At 41.7% G+C, this 26063-nt stretch overlaps 3 protein-coding genes and 1 long non-coding RNA gene across 4 annotated transcripts; 2 read left to right on the top strand and 2 right to left on the bottom strand.

Annotated features, from left to right (window-relative positions):
• Positions 1-107: 107 nt before the first annotated feature.
• On the top strand, positions 108-833 carry LOC127378812 (uncharacterized). Its single transcript, XR_007888175.1, has 3 exons — positions 108-207; positions 472-558; positions 734-833. It is a non-coding gene; the product is annotated as an uncharacterized LOC127378812 (long non-coding RNA).
• A 335-nt stretch (positions 834-1168) lies between these two features.
• Positions 1169-16646, bottom strand: eef1b2 (eukaryotic translation elongation factor 1 beta 2). The gene is made up of 9 exons (XM_051428071.1): positions 16539-16646; positions 16385-16454; positions 3434-3659; positions 2404-2526; positions 2178-2310; positions 2033-2099; positions 1717-1842; positions 1390-1457; positions 1169-1300 (listed from the first exon to the last, which is right to left on the bottom strand). Exons 1-9 carry the CDS (start codon positions 16629-16631, stop codon positions 1214-1216), a joined length of 993 nt encoding a protein of 330 aa, XP_051284031.1. The 5' UTR covers positions 16632-16646; the 3' UTR covers positions 1169-1213.
• On the top strand, positions 4724-7481 carry arl11 (ADP-ribosylation factor-like 11). Its single transcript, XM_051428072.1, has 5 exons — positions 4724-4864; positions 5589-5654; positions 5728-5843; positions 6772-6949; positions 7244-7481. The coding sequence occupies exons 1-5, from the start codon at positions 4832-4834 to the stop codon at positions 7370-7372; spliced, it is 522 nt and encodes a 173-aa protein (XP_051284032.1). The 5' UTR covers positions 4724-4831; the 3' UTR covers positions 7373-7481.
• A 912-nt stretch (positions 16647-17558) lies between the features above and the next one.
• On the bottom strand, positions 17559-25848 carry cavin2b (caveolae associated protein 2b). Its single transcript, XM_051428070.1, is given in 7 exon segments — positions 17559-19504; positions 19934-20086; positions 20168-20434; positions 23666-23767; positions 23846-23986; positions 25446-25613; positions 25616-25848. Coding segments are annotated over 7 exon segments (1275 nt in total). The 5' UTR covers positions 25688-25848; the 3' UTR covers positions 17559-19132.
• Between the last annotated feature and the right edge of the window lie 215 nt (positions 25849-26063).

The raw sequence follows: 26063 nt of genomic DNA, 5'->3' as shown, positions 1-26063 counted from the left end.
TATAATAATAATAATAATAATAATAATACAGTTCAGACAGAGTACTGCACCCGTTATTTTATATAGTCAATGGTTCATATCTATAATATATATAAATATAATAATAATAATAATACAGTTCAGACAGAGTACTGCACCCGTTATTTTATATACAGTCAATGGTTCATATCTATAATATATATAAATATAATAATAATAATAATACATGTCAGACAGAGTACTGCACCCGTTATTTTATATAGTCAATGGTTCATATCTATAATATATATAAATATAATAATAATAATAATACAGGTCAGACAGAGTACTGCACCCGTTATTTTATATAGTCAATGGTTCATATCTATAATATATATAAATATAATAATAATAATACATGTCAGACAGAGTACTGCACCCGTTATTTTATATAGTCAATGGTTCATATCTATAATATATATAAATATAATAATAATAATAATAATAATACAGTTCAGACAGAGTACTGCACCCGTTATTTTATATAGTCAATGGTTCATATCTATAATATATATAAATATAATAATAATAATAATACAGGTCAGACAGAGTACTGCACCCGTTATTTTATATAGTCAATGGTTCATATCTATAATATATATAAATTAATAATAATAATAATACATGTCAGACAGAGTACTGCACCCGTTATTTTATATACAGTCAATGGTTCATATCTATAATATATATAAATATAATAATAATAATAATACAGGTCAGACAGACTACTACACCTGTATACACATAATAAATAGCAACCCTATTAATACATAGAACTTATGTAACAGTCTGTGTACATTTATTACTACTCATTAATACTTCCTTTAGTTTTTATATCTTGCACATTGTGAATTTTCTTGTACAGCTCTTAGATCTTTATTTATATTAAATAATTAATATTGTATGCACCAAGGCAAATTCCTCGTATGTGTAAACTTACTCGTCAATAAACGCTATTCTGATTACTGTAGTATTATTATTAATTATTTTAAATTAAAGTTATTTTCTACGTTTCTCACTTTAGTGTAAATATCTTAAACTTTAGTTAAACAATGCTGAGTCTGATTGTTACCGTTCACAGAAGAGTTTAAATATTTATACAACAACAACAGAGCGCCCCCTGCTGGTCGAACTCCAATAAACAACACTCTTCTTCTGTTCAAGTGCTTTTTTTATTTACTCTTGCTTGTTGGTTTTAGATCTTGTTGAAAGCAGCGACGTCCATCGACTGAACAAAATCCTCAAACGCTGTGATGTGTTCCTCCAGGATGTCTGTGCCCACCTGACACACACAAACAAACACAGGTGAACAACAACAACAACAACAACAACAACTACTACTACTACTACTAAAAAGGTAAACATGCTCACTTTGTCGTCTTCAACCACGCAGCCGATCTGCAGCTTCTTGATGCCATAACCCACCGGGACCAGTTTGGCTACAGAACAACAGATATGATTAATTGATCAGGTTATCAATAAAATCAGTCAGGATTAGAACTTAAGATCAATAAAATCCCCTGCAGAGGTTTCAGATCAGAAAGTTTCATCTCAAGATCAGCCGAAAGATGGTGAGTTAGATCATCATAACCACATCTGCAGGGACTGTTACTGATCCATAATCAATACTGATCAGCTACTGATCCATAATCAATACTGATCAGCTGCAGTACTCTGTGTACTACATGCAGTACTCACACTGTCCCCAGACCAGTCCGTCCATCTGAATACTGCGCACACACTCCTCCAGCTTGGCCATGTCCGTCTCATCGTCCCACGGCTTCACGTCCAATAGGATCGAAGATTTGGCGATGAGGGTGGGCTCTGAGGGGGAGGAGTCAGTCAGTTACCATGGAAACCTCTCATGAACACCGACAGGAGGCCAGAAACTCTCTCAGGTAAACAAGGTGTCCATCAGGTGTCAGTCGAAAGATGGTGATTGGTTAATCATCACTAAGAGTCGGCCAATCAGGGAACAGAATACCGCTCACTGGTCAATACTGAGATTACGTACTCTTGGACTTCTTGGCGGCGTACTCTGCCAGACGCTCCTCCTTCAGCCTGGCTGCCTCTGCGTCTTCCTGTCAGACAGAACCCAGGGTTCATTAACGCCAATCACACAGACAGGACACACCTTGATGACATCACTGGGACCTCACCTCGTCATCGGAGCCGAAAAGGTCGATGTCATCATCGTCGTCGTCCTTTGAGGCGGCGGGGGCGGAGCCAGAGGTGGTGTCGGCTACACCCGCAGGACCGTACTGACCCAGAGGTTTCTTCACACCTGGAAGACTGACAGGAGGGGGCGGGGCTTACTCCACTGATGTGTCTCACACACACACACACACACACACACACACACACTGATGATGTCGCCGTCCTCACCTGTTCTTCTGGCTCTGGTAGGACTTTATGTGGTTGTACCAGCGCAGGACGTGGCACAGGTCGGCGGAGGGCGAGGACGAGATCGCATCGAAGACCGCCACGTCGGCCTGAGAGGGGACGTACCTGAGGACAGGAAACACCGTGACTAGCACACCTGGGTTGGGCTGCTCAGGTAATCAATAAATCAGTCAGGATTAGAACTTAAGATCAATAAAATCCTCTGCAGAGGTTTCAGATCAGAAAGTTTCATCTCAAGATCAGCCGAAAGATGGTGAGTTAGATCATCATAACCACATCTGCAGGGACTGTTACTGATCCATAATCAATACTGATCAGCTACTGATCCATAATCAATACTGATCAGCTACTGATCCATAATCAATCAGTGCAGGAACATTAACTAGAACTGATTCAACTTCTTAGAAACTTTAAGTACGATATGAAGGATCAATAACTTTATTAAAAGAATGTATCAGTTGATTTGTAAATCAATCAATCAATCAATAATAACAAACCTTCAGTATCGTGTGTAAATATAAATCAATATATCATCTGTTATTTGTCTTTGTTCTTCCTCTGAGGATCAATAAACTTTAAACCAATCCGTTAATAAAACATTGATTGACAGGCCGTAAACTATCAATAACTATCAGGACTTTAATTGGCTGTTGATCGATACATTGAAACTTCATCTGACACGTAGCACAGTGTTAGCATGTTAGCACCATGTGGCTTGATGCTAACTAGTGATAGCATGAAGCTTCAGTTATCAGTTATCAATTATCAGTAATCAATCAGTTCAGTTTTCGGTTCACGCCTCCTTCAGACTGAACCGGACACAGCCTCTTATCGATTATTGATCACATTAAAGTCAAACCGCTAACTGTGAGCTAACTGTTAGCTCAGCGCAGAGCCAAGATGGCGGCACCGCCAGCTGCAGCAGTTTCCAGTGTTTTCTGCGGTCCGGACCCGAACCCGAACCCGGACCCGGACCCGGACCCTTCAGACCCGGACCCGTATATATACTGACCCCTCTATGTAGCTGCGCTCCGACAGGAAGTCATTGAGCACTTTGAGGCCGGAGGCGGATTTCAGATCACCGAAGCCCATGATGATGATGATGATGACGATGAAGAAGAAGAAGAAGAACCGGCGGGGAGGAGGAAGAAGAAGGAGGGAGGAGGTCGGAGGAGACAGCTTTATACCCGGAGACAAACTCCTCCTCACAGGACACCGCTCCTCCTCCTCACCGCTGACTTGGAGGAGGAGGAAGATACAAAATGTTTCAGAATAAAGTTCATATTACAGACAGGAAGATACAAAATGTTTCAGAATAAAGTTCATATTACAGACAGGAAGATACAAAATGTTTCAGAATAAAGTTCATATTACAGACAGGAAGATACAAAATGTTTCAGAATAAAGTTCATATTACAGACAGGAAGATACAAAATGTTTCAGAATAAAGTTCATATTACAGACAGGAAGATACAAAATGTTTCAGAATAAAGTTCATATTACAGACAGGAAGATACAAAATGTTTCAGAATAAAGTTCATATTACAGACAGGAAGTAGAGGAAATGTTTCAGAATAAAGTTCATATCACAGACAGGAAGATACAAAAATTTTCAGAATAAAGTTCATATTACAGACAGGAAGTAGAGGAAATGTTTCAGAATAAAGTTCATAATACAGACAGGAAGATACAAAATGTTTCAGAATAAAGTTCATATTACAGACAGGAAGATACAAAATGTTTCAGAATAAAGTTCATATTACAGACAGGAAGATACAAAATGTTTCAGAATAAAGTTCATATTACAGACAGGAAGATACTAAATGTTTCAGAATAAAGTTCATATTACAGACAGGAAGTAGAGGAAATGTTTCAGAATAAAGTTCATATTACAGACTGGAAGATACAAAATGTTTCAGAATAAAGTTCATATTACAGACAGGAAGTAGAGGAAATGTTTCAGAATAAAGTTCATATTACAGACAGGAAGTAGAGGAAATGTTTCAGAATAAAGTTCATATTACAGACTGGAAGATACAAAATGTTTCAGAATAAAGTTCATATTACAGACAGGAAGTAGAGGAAATGTTTCATTAATTTGATAAAAGAATAAAATGATTAAAAGTAATAATAAAATAAACCTCCTTTAGGGGTTGTAATTACTTATATTTGTTTACAATAACTTGTTTATTTATGAACTTATAATGTTGTTTATGTTTGTTGAGTTTTTCTTCTTCTCTGGGTTTAAAATCAGCCTGCAGACACTCGACCTGCCTCCGGCACAGGAATGCAGTCGGACCCGTCTCACAGTCACATGACCTGCTCTGATTGGACCCACCTGAACACACCTGGGAGACGTTATCCAGGTGAGTCTCAGTCAGTAGCAGAAGAAGACAGTTGATTACAGGATATGGGTCAAGCTCGTAGCTCCACTTCTCCTCAGGTAACTCAATCAATACTGATCAATACTGATCAGTATTATAGAACAATTACTGAGTTTATGAGATGTATTACCCAACAGTTAATCAATTAGTCCCTTCAGTATCATTGTAGAGTACTTGTACTGCGTTTATTAGGGTATTTTTCTTTCATTAATGTCTTCCTTTAGGATTCAGTCAGCAACCAGAACCAGAACCAGAACCAGAACTGAGATTTTAATGTGAGAACTGTTCTGTTATACTGACTGATGCTAACAGTTAGTATCATTAATAATCAGCTTTATGGACAATATCTCAGCAGCTGATTGGCTGATTACTACGATATAAGAGAGTTTAGAATAAAGTTCATTTTACAGACAGAAAGTAAAGGAAATGTTTCAGAATAAAGTTCATATTAAAGAGAGGAAGTTGAGGAATTGTTTCAGAATAAAGTTCATATTACATACAGGAAGTAAAGGAAATGTTTCAGAATAAAGCTCATATTACAGACAGGAAGTAAAATGTTTCTCTAAGGGTAATAAACCCGATTGTGGTTCTGGTTCTCAGGGAGGAAATACTTTATATATATTTAATATCCTGGGAATAATGCTGGTTGTTGGGAACCTTCAGGCTGCGGTCACATGAATGGAGCCAGAAGGCAGAACCAGAATCAGTTCTGATGTATGTTGAGATGTTTTTGTGATGTGATAACCAACACTTGTGAACTTTAACGTGTGTTTGTGCACTCAGGTGATCCTGATGGGTTTGGACTCGGCTGGAAAGTCGACTCTGTTGGCCAGACTGCTGACAGGACAGGTGAGGCCGCTGTGGACAGGTAGATATAAACAGGTTGGGACAGAATCAACAGTGTTTGTCTGCAAACTCGTAGGTGATGGAAACGTCGCCGACCATCGGATTCAACGTGGGAACTCTGGACTTGGACAAGAAGACGTCTCTGACTGTGTGGGACGTCGGCGGACAGAAGAGCATGAGACCCAACTGGAGGTAAGTAACACAAACAAACAAACAGAAATCTCTGTGTGTACTTTCTTTCACATCCAAACAACAACAGATGTAGTGTGATGAGGTGGTGAAGCAGCATGGGATCATGGGAGTCTTCACCACCATTGGTGTCATTGCAGTCAGCTTCTCCCGGTTAGGATTCCTTCAGTGTTCATGGTTCAGGAGGTTTCTACCGGGAGCCCAATGATCCACAGAGGTCTCCTCCTCTCCAACACAAACAGACCCACTGATTAAAACCACTAAACACACTGAATAAAGCAGTTCCACCTTAAACACACTGAATAAAGCAGTTCCACCTTAAACACACGGAATAAAGCAGTTCCACCTTAAACACACTGAATAAAGCAGTTCCACTTTAACAATCACTGCTTCTCCCACGCTGTTGGACAGACAAAGGACGTCCCGGAGGGGCTGCGAGCCGAGCTGCTGCTAACGTTAGCTCAGCTTGTTTCTCTGATAACTTAAGATCCAGACGTCCGATGACTAAAATCCTTCATCCGGTTCAAATCTAGAATTAAAAAAGCACCAAGATCTAAACAGTGGATGGCAAACAGTCAATGATTATTGATTATTGATTGAATCAGCTAAATATAGAAGGGAGGTCCAGATCTCAATAATCGGTATCAGTGCCGATAGAGGCATTTTGTTAACTGATCGGTATCAGCTATTACTATTTATTTAATTTATTGATCCAATCTGTTTTTATTCCCACCGACACCAAACAAACATTACAGAGGGTTTGTTATTATTTACTTTTATTATGTAACAAAATAAAATGTAATGCAGAGCTTCGGATAGGATCGGATCGGGAATCGGTATCTGCAGACACTCAGTGTTTAATGACTCGGATTGGTCAGGACGTCCCTAGTCTATAAACGGTTTAATGATACAGCTCGATCTTCTTCTTCAGGTACTATATTGACGACTGTAAGGCTCTGGTGTTCGTGGTGGACAGCAGCAACCCAACCCGGATACCAGAGGCCCAGAAGGCCCTGAAGAAGGTCCTGACTGAGGAGAAGTTAAGAGGAATTCCTCTGATGGTTCTGGCCAACAAGAAGGACCTGCCAAACTCCATGACCATACGAGAGGTATGAACACATACCGAAAACCAGCTGCTAAAGATAACCACAGCCAGCGCTGTAATGTCCCTAACAGCACACACTCAGTTACCCATAATCCACTTCTCTTAAAGGGAAAGGGTGAAGGAAGTATTCAGGTCAGTAAAAGTACTAATACCAACCAAAAGGTCACTAGGAAGAAAAAAAGAAGCTTCCTCGTTAGGGAACAACGTTTACAGCTGAACTACCACTAGATGGAGCTGTTTACTCCTCTTCTTCTTCTCATCATCTCTCTCCCTCCTCCTCCTCCTCCTCCTCCCTCAGATCTCCAACCAGTTGGATCTGCCCAGTTACACTGACCGGTTGTGGGAGGTTCAGGCCTGCAGCGCTCTGAAGGGACTCGGCCTCCAACAGGCCTTCATGTCTGTCAACAAACTGATCAAGAAGAGCTGAGAGGAAGAGGAGGAGGAGGAGGAATAGGAGGATTAGAAATAAAACATGTATTATTTATGCTGAATAAATATGTAATAATAAATAAATAAAGATGATTAATGAAGCTGAATGAAGCCTGGTTACTGATGTAGTTTAATATGGAGACTCACTGCAGGAGCCTCTAGTGGACGTCAGAGGAACTGCAGCCACAGAGGTTGTTGATTGATAAAATGTATAACCACTATGATCAACACAAAATACCTTGTTAGTACTTTGCTAGCAATAATGTTAGCAAGCAACCAAGCTTAGGTTAGCCACATAAGATTTTGCTACTCTACCTAGCTAGCTTGTCCAGGTTAGCAAAAGAGCTAATGTTATCTTACATTATCCAAACCAGTAAACAGAACCAGTAAACCAGTAAACATAACCAGTAAACAGAACCAGTAAACAGAACCAGTAAACCGGTCAAGCAGTAAACAGAACCAGTAAACCAGTTAACCAGTAAACAGAACCAGTAAACCAGTAAACAGTACCAGTAAACAGAACCAGTCAACCAGTAAACCAGTAAATAGAACCAGTAAACAGAACCAGTAAATAGAACCAGTAAACCAGTCAAGCAGTAAACAGAACCAGTAAACCAGTTAACCAGTAAACAAAACCAGTAAACAGTACCAGTAAACAGAACCAGTCAACCAGTAAACCAGTAAACAGAACCAGTAAACAGAACCAGTAAATCAGTCAAGCAGTAAACAGAACCAGTAAACCAGTTAACCAGTAAACAGAACCAGTAAACCAGTAAACAGTACCAGTAAACAGAACCAGTCAACCAGTAAATAGAACCAGTAAACCAGTCAACCAGATTGATGATCAATCACAGTTTGTGTTTAGTTTGTCCCAACAGTCACTGATCAATAGTGTTGATTTATTGGTGGTCAGTTGATCAGTTGATCGTCTCTACATCTTCTTCCTGTTTGCATGTTTGTCTGGAATGAACTTGTGCAGCCTCCTCAGGGAGAACCAGGACTGGACCAGTAACAGGACCGGGACCAGGACCCAGACCCCGTTAAAGAAGACCAGGTAGACCCACAGGTAAAGCCAGCTGGATGTGTTCAAGTGAGGACTGCCGACCAGCCAATCGGGACAGAAGGTCATCCAGCCACCGTACAGCTCACACACACTCAGAGCAACCTGCAGGAAGTGTCTGAAAGTACACAGGAAATACAGTGCTCAGTAAAGTACTACAATACTACAATACTACACAGTACTGAGTACTACAATACTACCATACTACAGTACTACAGTACTCAGTATAATACTACAATACTACAATAGTACAGTACTACAATACTACAGTTCTCAGTACAGTACTACAGTACTACAATACTACACAGTACTGAGTACTACAATACTACAATAGTACAGTACTACAATAGTACAGTACTACAATACTACAGTGCTCAGTACAGTACTACAATACTACACAGTACTGAGTACTACAATACTACCATACTACAGTACTACCGTACTCAGTATAATACTACAATAGTACAGTACTACAATACTACAGTGCTCAGTACAGTACTACAATACTACAGTACTACAATACTACAATAGTACAGTACTACAATACTACAGTGCTCAGTACAGTACTACAATACTACAGTACTACAATACTACAGTACTCAGTACTACAATACTACAGTACTACAATACTACACAGTACTCAGTACAACAATACTACAATAGTACAGTACTACAATACTACAGTACTACAATACTACACAGTACTCAGTACTACAATACTACAATAGTACAGTACTACAATACTACAGTGCTCAGTACAGTACTACAGTACTACAATACTACAGTACTCAGTACAGTACTACAATACTACAGTACTCAGTATAATACTACAATACTACAGTACAACAGTACTACAGTACTCAGTATAATACTACAATACTACAATACTACAGTACTCAGTATAATACTACAATACAACGAGGAGATCTGCAAAAAAAAAAATCTAACACTGACTCTACTTCAAACAATGATGGCGGATGCTGGCGCACCTTGGCTGCCGCTCCGTCTCCGACAATAGTTTATGATAAAGTTTTTGTCTCTTGACCTACGCCTCACCACACCAGATAGTCTGGTTTGGCAGTCCTCTGAAATTGGAGAGCAAACAGATTCACTGCTATCTATCTGCTTCGTACCTGTGAAGTCCTCCCACCGTCCTGCTAGCTCCTGCTAGCTACAGGATCCCCGGGACTTCGGCATAGCCTCATCGCCCTGCCTTCGGGGTGGCCATTCCTGCGGTCTTTCCCTGCCATCTTCTCTGCCAGCTCGAGCCCACCTGCCCGTCCTGCCAGGATCTTTCCATCCCGGTGTGGTCGGCTTTACTGGGCTTTGGCTTTGGCTTCCTCCGCTGGCCACCACCGCATCAGGCTGACAACGTCCTCTCCCTACCTGGACCCCCTGGCTAGCAGGCCGGCGGCCCCTCTCCTCCTCATCGGATTATCCCGTCCTCCCGGGATCTTTCCGTCCCGGTGTGGTCGGTTCTGTCGGGCTTCGGCTGGCTTCCTCCGCTGGCCACCACCGCATCGAGCTGACGACCTCCTATCATCACCGGGTCCTCTAGGCTAGCAGGCCGGGGGCCACTCTCCTCATCGCCTCATCATCGGACCACAGATCGCCTGCTGCGGTTATGCTGTGGATCACCCTGTGGATTCTTCTGGAGTACTCGATACGGCTCCGTCCACAGACACCTGGCTCATGGTCACAAGCTAGCACTAGCTCCGTGCTAGCGCTCCACACCTGGATCATGCCGCCGCTGTACTCCACCTCCGTCCTCCACTCACTCAACAACCATCAACGCCCGGACTGCATCGACATCCTCCGTGAAACTGGACTACTTCGCCGTCCTCCACACAGAGGCTCTGGTCGTATGTTCATCTACAACTGTTCAACTCCTAACTCTATCCCATCCATCTGGTCCTGCTCACGCACCGCAACTTCCTCATTACGTCATCACAACAAACGACATGTGCACCTATCTAATCTCCGCCCCCTTCCTCGGTCCTCTCAAACTTTCACGAAGCAACGTCACCTGAAACTGGCTTTGCTCAACACCCGCTCACTTAACAATAAAAGTCTCATTCTGAATGAATTCATAAGTGACAATAACCTGGATTTCCTCTGTATCACTGAAACCTGGCACAAACCTCTGGACTACTTTTTGCTCAACCAGACCACACCCACCGGATACACTTACATTGACAAACCCCGACCTGAGGGGCGGGGAGGTGGTGTAGCAGCAATCTACAGGGAGGACATCAAAACATCCACCATCTCCATCCCTGCTGCTCACTCCTTTGAACACCTCACTTTCAAACTCTCTGGTCCCACTCCTCTGGTCACTGCCATCATCTACCGCCCCCCAAACCAAACCCCTCCTTTATCACCAACTTCTCTGACTTTCTAACTCAGTTATCTGCCATCTCACCTTCCGTTCTTCTTCTGGGAGATTTCAACATCCACATTGACAATGACTGCAAATCTGCCACTGAATTCCTGGAACTACTACACTGCTTCAACTTCACCCAACACGTCAACTTTCCCACCCACAGCCGTGGTCACATCTTGGATCTGGTCTGCTCCACTGGTCTCACCTTACTTCACCTCTCCAGCTTCAACCTCAACATCTCCGACCACCTGGCAATCATCACGGACATTGACATCCCCATTCCCACCATTAAGGATAAACGGACAATATCTTTCAGAAACCTCAAATCCATCTCCCCTTCAGCTCTTACTACCTCTCTTGCAAGTAAAATATCTTCCTCCCCCCCACCGCTGACTGACAACCCCTCTGACCTCACCAAGTTCTACAACGAAACACTCTCCTCCTGTCTCAATCAGCTGGCCCCCATCAAAACCAAAACCGTCTCATTCACCCACTCTGCCCCCTGGTACACTCCTGAACTGCACAAAATGAAAACACGCAAACGACAACTTGAAAGACTTTACAAGAAAACCGGTTTAACTGTTCATCTCCAAACTTTTACAGACTACCTCCTGCAGTACAAGGATGCCCTCAACACCACCCGGTCCACCTACTACTCTCACCTCATTCACGCTGGCTCCACCAACCCCAAGGCTCTGTTTTCTACAGTAAATAAACTCCTCAAGCCCAGCGACAATACCTCCAAGTCATTCACCACTGACAAATGCAACTCCTTTCTTTCATTCTTTCAATCAAAAATCGACACCATTTATAACAATCTGTCCTCCGCTCCTGCCCCCACAGCCTGCAATCCCACTCCTTCATCTGCTCCCCCCCCCTTCGCCTCTCAGCCTCTGTCTCAGTTCTGCCCCGTGTCACCAGGGGAGCTGCCCAAAATCATGACAGGCATGAAAACCACTACATGTGTCCTGGATCCTATCCCATCTCACCTCATCAAGGACTCTTTACCAGCCATCTCCACACTCATCACAGAAATCATCAACTCCTCTCTCAAGTCCGGCTCAGTCCCCCGCTCACTCAAATTGGCTGCTGTCACCCCCCATCCTCAAAAAACCTGGACTCAACCCTGACATCATGTCTAACTTTCGGCCCATCTCCAATCTTCCTTTTCTGTCCAAAATACTGGAACGTATTGTCGCCACACAACTCAAAACCCACCTCTGCTCAAATGAACTGTTCGAACCATTTCAATCCGGTTTTCGCTCCCAACACAGCACCGAAACAGCCCTCCTGAAAGTCACCAACGACATCCTCCTCTCCGCTGACTCCGGCCACCTCACCATCCTTATCCTCCTGGACCTCACTGCAGCCTTTGACACCATCAACCATACCATTCTCCTCTCCCGTCTTGAGTCCTCTCTCAGCATCACTGGCACTGCACTTTCCTGGCTAAAATCTTACCTCACAGACCGACAACAATTCATCCATGTCAACAACTGCACCTCCTCCACTGCTCCCCTGTCCCAAAGGCGTCCCCCAGGGTTCGGTGCTTGGTCCTCTCCTCTTCATACTCTACCTGCTCCCCATTGGCAACATCATTCGCCACCATGGTCTCCACTTCCACTGTTATGCCGATGACGTCCAGCTTTATATCTCCACCAAATCCATCACCCCGGGCACTCACTCGACTCTCTCCAACTGCCTCACCGACATCAAATCCTGGATGCATTCCAACTTTCTCAAACTCAACTGTGACAAATCAGACCTTATCATTATCGGCCCCAAATCCCTCACCAAAACCACAGACAGTTTCCACCTCACCATTGACAACTCCACCCTGTCTCCATCCCCCCACAGTCGCAACCTCGGAGTCATCTTTGACACTAACCTCTCCTTTGAACATCACATAAACCTAATCACGAGAACTGCCTTCTTTCATCTCAAGAACATTGCCCGTCTTCGCCCATCACTCTCCTTCTCTGCTGCTGAAACCCTCATCCACGCCTTCATCACCTCCAGAATCGACTACTGCAACAGCATCCTCTATGGCACACCATCCAAAACTCTAAATAAGCTACAATACATCCAAAACTCCGCTGCACGTATGCTCACCCACACCCGCACCCGTGATCACATCACTCCCGTCCTCCAGACCCTCCACTGGCTCCCAGTTCCACAGCGCATTCAGTTCAAAATCCTCCTCCTTACACACAAAGCCCTCCATAACCAGGCTCCTTCCTACCTGACTGACCTGCTCCATCGCCACAATCCATCCCGCAGCCTCCGCTCATCTGAAGCAAACCTCCTGACTCCTCCACCCCCGGACCAAGCACCGAACCTGGGGCGACAGAGCGTTCTCTGTAGCTGCCCCCTCCCTCTGGAACTCTCTCCCCAAACCCATCCGTGACTGTACCGACCTTCCAACATTCAAATCACTGACAAAAACTCACCTTTTTAAAATTGCTTTTAATGTTTAGCTAAGTCTGATGTGTTTTTAATGTTTTACTATTTGATGTTGTTTGGCTGCTTTTATGTTTATTCTATTTTTTATTTTATTTTTTTATGTAAAGTGTCTTTGAGTATTTAGAAAAGCGCTTATAAATAAAATGTATTATTATTATTTATTAATACTACAGTACTACAGTACTACAGTACTCAGTATAATACTACAATACTACAGTACTACAGTACTCAGTATAATACTACAATACTACACAGTACTGAGTACTACAATACTACCATACTACAGTACTACAGTACTCAGTATAATACTACAATAGTACAGTACTACAATACTACAGTGCTCAGTACAGTACTACAATACTACAGTACTACAATACTACAATACTACAATACTACAGTACTACAATACTACACAGTACTGAGTACTACAATACTACAATAGTACAGTACTACAATACTACAGTGCTCAGTACAGTACTACAATACTACACAGTACTGAGTACTACAATACTACCATACTACAGTACTACCGTACTCAGTATAATACTACAATAGTACAGTACTACAATACTACAGTGCTCAGTACAGTACTACAATACTACAGTACTACAATACTACAATAGTACAGTACTACAATACTACAGTGCTCAGTACAGTACTACAATACTACAGTACTACAATACTACAGTACTCAGTACTACAATACTACAGTACTACAATACTACACAGTACTCAGTACTACAATACTACAATAGTACAGTACTACAATACTACAGTACTACAATACTACACAGTACTGAGTACTACAATACTACAATAGTACAGTACTACAATACTACAGTGCTCAGTACAGTACTACAGTACTACAATACTACAGTACTCAGTACAGTACTACAATACTACAGTACTCAGTATAATACTACAATACTACAGTACTACAGTACTACAGTACTCAGTATAATACTACAATACTACAATACTACAGTACTCAGTATAATACTACAATACTACAGTACTACAGTACTCAGTATAATACTACAATACTACAATACTACAGTACTCAGTATAATACTACAATACTACAGTACTACAGTACTCAGTATAATACTACAATACTACACAGTACTGAGTACTACAATACTACCATACTACAGTACTACAGTACTCAGTATAATACTACAATAGTACAGTACTACAATACTACAGTGCTCAGTACAGTACTACAATACTACAGTACTACAATACTACAATACTACAATACTACAGTACTACAATACTACACAGTACTCAGTACTACAATACGACACAGTACTGAGTACTACAATACTACAATAGTACAGTACTGCAATACTACAGTGCTCAGTACAGTACTACAGTACTACAATACTACAGTACTCAGTACAGTACTACAATACTACAGTACTCAGTACTCAGTATAATACTACAATACTACAGTACTCAGTACTCAGTATAATACTACAATACTACAGTACTACAGTACTACAGTACTCAGTATAATACTACAATACTACAATACTACACAGTACTGAGTACTACAATACTACAATAATACAGTACAGCAGTCCTACAACACTACAATACTACACAGTACTGAGTACTACAATATTACAGTACTACAATACTACAGTACTACAACACTACAGTACTCAGTATAATACTACAATACTACAATACTATAGTGCTCAGTACAGTACTACAGTACTACAACACTACAATACTGCAATACTACACAGTACTAAGTACTACAATACTACAGTACTCAGTATAATACTACAATACTACAATATTATAGTGCTCGGTACAGTACTACAGTACTACAATACTACACAGTACTGAGAACTACAATACTAAAGTACTACAATACTGCAATACTACACGGTACTAAGTACTGCAATACTACACAGTACTAAGTACTACAATACTACATTACCACAACACTACAGTACTACAATACAACACAGTACTGAGTACTACAATACTACAGTACTACACAGTACTAAGTACTGCAATACTACACAGTACTAAGTACTACAATACTACATTACCACAACACTACAGTACTACAATACAACACAGTACTGAGTACTACAATACTACAGTACTACACAGTACTGAGTACTACAATACTACAGTACTACGGTACTACAGTACTACACTACTACACAGTACTGAGTACTACAATACTAAAGTCTGTAGTCTATCTGTAGTACTTGTTGTAGTATTACCTGTAATACTTGTCCTTCAGTACTGCGTGGATCAGCAGTAGAGCCAACACAGAGTCGAGGACGACAGTCAGAATTTCTATTGAGACAATCGTCGGATCAGAAATCAACCAGCGACTGTCGGCTTTACCGTACTCCTTCCCTACACGCAGACAGGAAGAGACAGATAGACAGAGACAGAGGTCAGATAGGAATGTGGCACGTAGTGTAAACGCGCTTTGAGTACAGGTCCATTTACCATTTACCATTTAAAAGTACACACTGTTGAAGCAGTGTATGGTGCCCTCTAGTGGTCTAGTCTCTGGTCACAATACTGTAGAGTAGAAGTACTGAGTGAAGTACTGAGTGAAGTACTGAGTGAAGTACTGAGTGGAGTACTGAATGATGTACTAAATAAAGTACTGAGTGAAGTACTGAGTGGAGTACTGAATGATGTACTGAATAAAGTACTGAATGATGTACTGAATGAAGTACTGATTGAAGTACTGACTGAAGTACTGACTGACGTACTGACTGAAGTACTGACTGAAGTACTGAGTGAAGTACTGAGTGAAGTACTGAATGAAGTACTGATTGAAGTACTGAATGAAGTACTGATTGAAATACTGAATGAAGTACTGATTGAAGTACTGAATGAAGTACTGATTGAAGTACTGAGTGAAGTACTGAGTGAAGTACTGAGTGAAGTACTGACTGAAGTACTGACTGAAGTACTGATTGAAGTATTGATTGAAGTACTGAATGAAGTACTGAATGAAGTACTGAGTGAAGTACTGATGTAAGTACTGATGTATGTACTGATTGAAGTACTGAATGAAGCACTGAATGAAGTACTGTATGAAATAAAAAGTAAATACTCACAGAGCTCAGCAAGAGGACCTTCAGACGTCTTCACCGTCCCAACCAGAGAGAGGTAAACAAATGGACCTTCCTGAGGACAAACAAATAAGAACAAATAAACAACGAATATTAAACCATAAACTCGATACAAGAAGTAAAATCTGATTGGTCATACCAACGTCAGGTGGACAATGACATCATAGAAGAGCCACAGCAGGATCCATTTGTCTTCTGCAGAGCTCCGCCCACCATACTTGCGTGTTAACATGGCGGCTGCTAACACCTGGAAGCTACATGCTAACAGAGATAACACAGAGACCAGAGAGAGGCCGGAGGGGGGTTCTGAATCCATCTGCTACTACAGGACAAGTACTGCATCCAGTACAAGTAGTACTCTGTAGTACTGTGCTCAGTACTCTGGATGAAGAATCAGGACCAAACACTGTGAATGTGGTGTGACGTATCAGGCCCGCCCCCTGCCCCTCTATGGGTTGTGTGGGTTTTAAGCCCCACCCCTGGGCCCTCCCATTGGCTCCTGGAAAGAACACCCCACACTCTGACCCCACCCTCTCCCTCAGAGACAGCTGAGGTCAAAGGTCAGAAGAGCCTCAGTAGGAACCAGACTAGAAACAACCGATTCTAAAGAGAATCATTAACAGGTTCTGTAAAGAACTCCTAAAAGGTTATTTTAAACTACAGAACATTTTGTTTCAATAATAATAATAATAATATAAAGCTTCAGATTCAACAGAAATCAACTACATTAAAATGATATTTATACATTAATAATCCTGTTGTTAAGGGTATTAACACTTCTGAATAATAAATAACTTTTTACTTTTCAGCCAATGTTGCTGAAAATACTTGTACTTAAACTTGTACTACAAAGACCTGCTGAATGAACTGAACCACAGAAGAACAGAGTTCAGAGTTCATCCAGAAGGAGGCAACATAGTATAAATAGTGTAAATGTATAAAGTACCAACAATAATAATAACTTTAATATGTTTTAGAGCCCTCTACATAACAAATACTTTAGATACTTGAAGTACACAAATAAACATACTTTTGAATGCAGTACTCATACTAGTACTTAATACTAGTAATGGAGTATTACTGCTTTTACTTTTATTGACATGACACTCATTTCAGTTCATAGAACTAAGAGTTAAAAAGAGAGCCAGGAGACAGGAAGTTGATTTTATTCTTTATTTTCAGGTGATTGTCACACACCTGTTGGATGATTGACAGTCGGACAGGTAACATAAGTCAAACAGGAAATGTTCTTTGGTAGCAGGAAGTTTCTATTTCTGTCAAAATAAAATGAAAAACCGTAACAACAGAGAGATAAAACAGTTTGATTGTTCAGTTCTTAACAAAACAGACTGTTTATGTCATCAATATTCATCAATATACATCATCAGTCTGTCACAGATCAAACTGTTTGATCAGGTCTGTTGATCAGTTTGTCAGTTATCAATACTTCAGGGTGAATAATATGCAGTTATATTGTTATTATTCAGTGTACACACACACACACACAGAGGCTATAAGAACCAAACTGATCGACTTATTGATCATTAACTGATCATTGGAACACACAGATCATTTCTGATAGAACTCATTTCAGTAACAGAGGGCCATTAGGAGAATATTAGTGGAACTTTAGAGGAACCTTAAGAAAAAGTTGGGGGAAACATCAGTGGAAACTTAAGGGAACCCTAGAGGGGACACCAAGTGGAATGTTAGCGGAACCTTTGGGGAACATTAGAGGAACCGAGGGGAAATGTTAGAGGAACCTTGCAGGAACCTCACAGGAATGTTAGGAGAACCTTTAAGGGAATGCTAAGAAAACGCTGGAAGACCAATGTTAGAGGATGTTGGGGGTACCTTAAGACAAAGGTAGAGGAACCTTATAGGAGAAACTTTTGGAAAAAACTTTAGTGGAAAACCCTTTGGAGGAACTGGTAGGGGCTTTGGGGACCCTTGGGCAAAACTTGGGAGTGCCTTAGCAGAGTTCTAGGTGAACCTTAGAGGAACCTCTGAGAAACTCTATGGGAACCCTGGGGGAACAATGGGCAAGCTCAGTGGAACCTTAGAGGTACTTTAGTTAAAGGGATCTTTTGATGAATGTTTGGCTAAACTTTGAGGAACATTAGGGAAATTATTGGGATAGAGTAGAAGAACTTTAGAGGAACCTCAAGGTGAGAAAAAATTTGTATATTCATACACAACAGGAACATTGGAAGAATGTTAGAGTAATGTTTTATGTTCTCAGGGTTCTGTTAAGCACCATGTTTACCTCAGTAATCCCTGAGAACCAGGTTCCACTACTGTTTTTACGCTATATTGATTTATCTGTTATTGATCATTAGTTATTATCAGCTGGTTTTGAATAAAACACAAATAAACGTAAAAAGGAACCTGAAAGGAACATTGCTGACCAAGAAAAACAACATATCATAAGGTTTTAAAGTTTTAGGTTTTCAGATCAGTTGAAGAATTAAACATTAAAATTCTCCAACTTCAAACAAAACTTTAATCTAAAAATTGATCGGATCTTTAAAAGTTGATGTTTTGGAGATATGCAGTTTTCATGGTGACGTGTAAAAACATTAAATATCAACTGATCAGATATCTGGAATCAATCAATCAACCTGTGTGCAGACACTTAATAAAAATATATGTATCAATAACAAGACAAAACTTCAGTCTCTGATCGATCACAACTCAGATCTGAACTCTGATCGATCACTCCATGAAGAGTGTTTAGGATTCCTCCTCTTTCTCCTCCTCTTTCTCCTCCTCTTTCTCCTCCTGGCGCAGGGTGGTGGACAGAGCGTACTCCTGACTCACTCCCTCTGAAACCACCAACGGATCTGCCTCCACACCTGATGCCTCCTCACCTCCCCTCTCCTCCTCCTCCTCCTCCTCTTTCTCCTCCTCTTCTTTCACCTCCTCCTTCATCTCCTCCTCCTTCTCTTCCTGCTCAGCTGGGGCCAGTTGGGCGTGGACCTCGGTGAAGGGGACATCCTGGTCGGTGCCGCCCAGCGGGGAGAGCTGGACCTCAGCCTCAGTGATCACTGCTTCCCCGGCCTGAGTGGAGCCTTCAGTGGGCTGAGAGTCGGAGCTGCTGCGAGGCTGAAAACAGAGATGGAGGGGAGAAGTCACAGGAAATAAAACAACACAAAAAAAGCTGGAACCTTGAGGTAACTTCAGGAGAATGTTTGAAAAATGAGAGGGAAACACTGGGAGAACCTTGGGTTCTCTAAGTTGAAGTGTTAGGGCAGCCTAGGCAGCCAGTAGAGTTGCAGAGGGTACCTTCGGAGGAACATCAGCAGTACCTTGGGAGAGCTTTACTGGAGGCTCAGGGCAACCTTAGAGGAAACTGTGAAGGAAACACTGGGGAACATTTGGGGATTGTTCTGGGAACTTCGGGTGACCTGAATTGGAGTTTTAGGGGAACCTTAATAGAACCTTACTGTAACTTTTGGTGAACCGCTGGGGAACCTTTGGGGTGCCTTTATAAAATGTTAGGGGAATCTTAGAGGAACTTTGAGATCTCAGTACCTTTCTGATACTGAATGTCAGAGGTGAAACCTTCAGGCTGGAGGTTTTCTGTTTGATCTTCTCTCGTTGCTCCTGAGAAACAATCTTTGTTCCAATCTTTGTCATCTTCTTCTCGATGTTCTGCCTGGAGAATGCCTTCTTCAGACTGTCGACCTGCAGAGAGAGAATCAGTTACACATCTATGTCTTTCTGTACACCTGTCTGTCAGTCTGTACACCTGTCTGTGATTCTTACCTTCTTCAGACTGGAGCGTTTCAGTTTCTCAGCTCTGGATTTCTCCATGTTCTCCAGATCATGAGGCCACACTTCCTCTTCCTCTAGCTCCGCGTCCAGCCCAACATCCTCATCAGATGATAGGTCGATGGTCTGCAGCCCGCTCTCCTGGGATCGATTGCCATCAACGATGCCTGGTGCTGATTCATCGCCTTCTTCCAAAATCTCATCACGAGGGAATGGAGGAGGATCTTTTATGAAAACACTGGAGGGGATCTCGTTTTCCTCCTGAAGGTGAGAAGAGAACATTAGGAAAATATTCATGGAACATTCCCTTGAAAATTCTAATGAGGCCTTAGGAGCATTTTTACTGGAATCTTGGGGGAAGCTTAGGAGAACATTAGGAGATCATTCGGTGGCCATGGAGAAACTTCATGAACGGAGGAACCTTAAAATGGGAGCTACCTGTGGGAATTGCAAGGGGAACATCAGTAAAAACTTAAGAAACCCATACAAAAATGTTAGTGTGTTGTGTCTCGTCAAGTGTGTTAATTTTAGTCATGTTCATGTTAAGTGTTTCATGTTTAGTCCTTCCTGTTTTATTTTGTACTCACCTTTTTCCTCACAATTCAGACCCCGACTTCCTCCCTTTGTGTGATTTTCCCGCCTTTATAAATGTCTGCCCCGCCCCTGATTGTTTTCACCTGTTTTCACTTACACCTGGTATAAATAGTCCTTGTCTCCCTTTGTCTTTGTCAGTTTGTCTTGTTCAGTTGGTAGAAAGAGTTTTGTCAAGTGTTCCAGCTATTTCATCTTTCAATTGACGTTTGTGTTGATTTGTTGATCCTCCTTGAGAGCGCCTTTTGTTTTAATTTTATTTTGGATAAATTAATATCATTTTTGCTACATCTTCGTCTGTCCCAGAGTTGTGTCAGAGGTCGTGACATAGTGGGCCCTTTGTGGAACCTCAAAGGAATTTACCTAGGCATTTTACCTTAGGGGAACATTTGGGTTACTTTAGAAAAATGGGGAACTAGAAGAAAACGTATGTGGACAGCTGAGCATTTCCTCCATTCAACTTTAAGAGTTCTCTTTTGTCTATTTCCTTCAAACAGGAAGTACAGTAAGTACTTTTGTCCATACAGTGGTACTCAGTATGTGTAAACTGAGTCGCAGTACAAATACTTCAAAACAGATCAGCAGAACACTGGGAGGGCAGAGTGAAAGGGTTAAAAAAGCAGAGAGAACAACACCCACTAAGGAATGCTGGATATTTTAGGGAGGACAGGAATGTTTAGTGTCAGTGGGACTGGAAACCCATGTACACACTGACTGCAGTACTGAAAGTATGTATACTGCGGTACTGCAGTACAGAAAGTATGTACACACTGATACTGTAGTACTGAAAGTATGTATACATTGATACTGCAGTACAGAAAGTATGTACTTACTGATACTGCAGTACTGAAAGTATGTACACACTGATACTGCAGTACTGAAAGTACACACCAGTGACGTGCGGGGAGGGTTATGGCTGGTGAGGCACTGACTTCATCAGAATCAGATTTCTAAATGTAGCCCTCCTACTCAATTCTAATTTGTAACAAAATGTTTACCTTGATTACTTTTAAATAATTTAGCATGGGAGGTGAATTGGTAGGAGCCTACTAAATATGAAATTTCTATGCATTTACTTCAACTAGATAACCTGATTTTCACTAGGGTGCAGAGAGGCCAAGTTCAACTCCCATGCATACTTTTTAATAACCACCTTCCTTTTCAGTCATAAAACCACAATGTTTACTCCATTTGCAACATTAGTATACACAGTTTCAATAAAAAAAAAAAATAGGGGAACATTTATTCAACATGACCCAAATAAAAATGTAAATAAATCACAGAAAATACCCGGGGTTTTTAGTTTGTTCAGTTTATGGTACCATGCATGCTGGCGCACAGTTGGAGGTCATGTGAAGATCATGTGAAGATCCTTTTGATTACACTCACACTGGATAGCAACGTTGTTTGTTTAGTTCAAAACCTCTGTCCAGTGGCGGCTGATGAAAAGTTGTGAAACTAGTCCATGTAAGAAAACCCAGCTCCTCACATGCATGTGCGCCGTCCTTCTCCTCCCGACTAGCAACGCTAATGCTCGTCCGCTAGCAACAGTCCACACAAAGCTAATGTTTATGCGCTTGTTCAGCACTCACACCAAAACTTGTCTTCTTCGTTCTCTCAGCAGTCCAGACTCATAAAAACCCTCAGCGTTTTTAATTAAAGAAATAAAACAACTTTAACAACACTTAAGAAACTCATGAACAGCACAGCGTCTCTCTCTCTCTTACGTCTCTGCTCCGTTACTCTCTTAATCCCGCCCTCCCAGAATCCAGTAGGTTACCCCATACTCATCTCTAATAGACCCTGATTGGATAATGACCGATTGACGCCTGAATACTCAAATAAACAACAAAAACATACGGCAGGAGGCATTCGAGAGGGAAAAAAAAAGATCGCTGCACTTGACTCACTAATTGTAACCACGGACTGTAAGATGCTAGCTTGCTGTCATTTACTCTGCAGCTGCGGAGTAGCATCAGAATCTCTGGGCTCACGAGTGCCCCCTACCATGAAGCAAGTGAAATTATGGAAAGTCAGGGGGGGGGGCTTGATTGAAACATTTGATTGGTAACATACAGAGCGACAGTAACACGCTCTCATTGCATGGCAGAGCACAGTTTGTGAGGGATTGCGCAATCCAAGGTGAGGCTCAGCTTGCTGCTGCCTCACTGTGCGTCTCTTCCCCGTATCTCAAAATTGTTTAAGTGAAATGGAAAATGAGTTCATAGTTCAAACCATTTGATAAATATAACCATTTAATTTATTTGTTTATTATATATTTAATTTTTTCCATGATGACAGGATGTTGCCTCTCCTGACCGCACGTCACTGGTACACACTGATACTGCAGTACTGAAAGTATGTACAGTAATCCGAGATTTACTTCCAGTTACTGTAGTTTTACTGCAGTACTTCTGCACTACTACTGCAGTATTAGTACATGATGTTAGCAGCACTTTTACTGTTGTTTACTTCTACTGTATCTGTTCCAAACACTGAGAACCCTGATGGACGCCGATTGTTGGACCCATGACAACCAGACCACATGATGACAGCTCACTCTCACCTCTGACCTCGGTTTTGTTTTCTATAAAGTTTATCCACTTCAGTTCCTGCTGCAGCCGACGACCAAATATGGCCACAGACAGAAAATCTCCAACAGAGAACGAATGTCTCAACCTACTGATGGAGAACCCTTTACTTACAGAAAACCCTTTACTGATGGAGAACACCTTACTCATAGAGAACCCTTTACTTATAGAGAACCCTTGACTGACGGAGAACACCTTACTTATAGAGAACCCTTTACTGATGGAGAACCCTTTACTGATGGAAAATGGAGAACCTCTGACCTTTGACTGACCTCTGACCTCCTGTCACCGTGGTTTATGTCTCATTCACCTGGAATATGAGGACTTTGAAGTTGTTCCTGTTAATCAGGTGGGCGTGATTCGCCTCCAGCTTCTTCACCTGGAGTCCCTGACGCTCCATCTTATCTCGCACCTGCAGACACACAACCAGTGATCAGACCAGTTTAAATCTACCTGTACAGATGTGACCAAACCAGCAACCAGTCTGTACCTCCTTCATGGTGACGGACAGTTTACGGCTCTTGTCCAGCAGTTTGCTGACCGTGTTGGAGGTGTGACTGTGGCTCTTGGACAGTTTGGTCATATCAGCCTGGATCCCTCTGACCACACCCTCCATCTCCACCTGGTGCACCTGAAACAACCATTAAGACATCATCCTAGATGCTGACTCACTCGACAGTTCAAAGTGAGGAAGTCAAGGAAGGTTTGACAATAAATCTGCTGCTTGAGATTCCTGATGTTTGTTTGTGTACTACAGTAGCTAGAAAGTTAACCGCTAACATCATGTTGTCTGGACTGTTCATTAGCTTATTAGCTCATTATCTTAGCTTGTTACTAATGGAACAATAAGTGTCCACAGTTTATTAAAAGCTGCATTAACATGTAACGTGTTTCTAATAAAACTGAAAATAAGTTAGCTTCCTCTATTTTGGACTCTGTGGCTATCCGTCCACTCCCACAGCACTGTAAGGAAGGCTTATTCTTGGTCATTTGTGTGAATGTACAGGTCAAAGTTCATTATGTTAAATTTCACCTGTGAGTGAATACTCTGGATGCTGCAATTCCAATGAAATTAAAGTAGTAAAATGTTTGAATGTTGAATAAAACTGAGGATGTTTATGATGGAAAAACCTTTGAGCTTTCCATGCACTTACACTTCAGTATTCCCTCGTGTGCTAGAAGCTCTTCAGTAACCAGTTTCCTCTGAACATTTTAAGGAGTAGACCCTTAAATTGAAATAATTAGTAGAACATGAGACAACAGCTCAATTAATCCTGATTGAAGTAGGAGATAATGAACTGTCTGAGCTCAGTTCCACAGTTTGTTTATTCAGAATCTGGTTTCAGTCTGACTTTAGTTCTTCTTATGGACACAAATCTGTAAATATTTCTGTGGACAGTCTGTTAATGTGTGAGACAGGAGCTGGTTTCAAAAACCTGTTCTAACATGTTATTAAAGAACACTGTAAACTATAATCAACACAATACAGTAACAGGAAGTAGCTCCAGAGCCAAAGTTCAGAGTTATGAGTTTGTTTGTCTCCATCAGGGCAGTTTTAGCTAAAGCATCTTAATATGACAAACATCTCAGGAATCCACTCTCACAGCAGAGTTACACATCTACTAACCAGCTTACTTAACCTGCAGCTATGGGTGCTGCTGTGGGTCATGTGACTTCTGAATGTGAGACAAAATTAGATCTTTGTATTCATAAGAGATAAAAACACCAACCGAGGCCAGAGAGAGAAGACAGAGAACACATAGACGCAAAATCTGCAGTTTTTTAAGTGGCCTTTGGTTTGGAAAGTTTCTCTGAAACTGGAAACTGTAGGACAAACAAGTCTGAACTGTTTCTTTAGTGAGTTGCAGATAAAGTTTTTCCAGTGGAGTTTGGTTTGGACTGCCCTGTACTTTTCTGTATGTCCCTGTTCATGCAGTTGAAGCTTCAGTTGACGGTGACGACTAAAAACAAAGTTTTTTTAATGGAGTTTGGTTTGAACCAATTTTCTGTTGCCCTGATCCTGAATCCTGTCTCTACTGGTGTCCCACACTCAGACCTGATGTTAAGGTGTGGTCCCGCCCCTGGCTCACCTCCATCTTGTTCTGATTTTCCTGCACGGTGTCCAGCATGTTGACCAGTTTGTCCAGCAGAGTGAGGACCGTGATGGCATTGACGGGACCCTGACTCATTGTGTCCGGGTCGAATCCTGCCAGGGGGGACGAGGGGGAGGCCGGGTTCTCATCCTGCTGTTCCTTTGCTGCTGGTCTAGCTGGTCCTGGTTCTGTGCGGGGACCAGCAGGTCCTGGGCCTGGTGGGTCTCTGTGGTCACCATGACGAGTCTGTCCTCACACACAACTCAACTTCAAACCGAAAAACACCAAAAACAGCAGAAAGTTCACTGCTGTAGAAAAACTGTGGAAACTCTACCTCGCCCGCCTTCTCTGTCTCTCTGTCTCTGTCTCTCTCTCTTTCTCTCTCTCTCTCTCTCTGCAATCTGATTGGTTGGCTCAGAGGAAAACTTTCCAACTTACTTCCCAACTGTGGAAACATCCACACCTTTAACTCCTTCCCTCCCACAACTAAACCACTCTGTTAGGATCTGATAGTAGTACTGGTTGTAGCACTGGTTGTAGTACTGGTTGTTGTACTGGTGGTAGTACTGGTGGTAGTAGTTTTATTAAAGTTTTTAATGAGAGGAAATCACAGAA

Source organism: Dicentrarchus labrax, unplaced genomic scaffold, assembly GCF_905237075.1.
Source record: "Dicentrarchus labrax unplaced genomic scaffold, dlabrax2021, whole genome shotgun sequence".
In the NCBI taxonomy this organism is placed as follows: Eukaryota; Metazoa; Chordata; class Actinopteri; family Moronidae; genus Dicentrarchus; species Dicentrarchus labrax.
The sequence above is the reverse complement of the archived record's forward strand: the minus strand, read 5'-3'. Positions and strand labels throughout refer to the sequence as shown.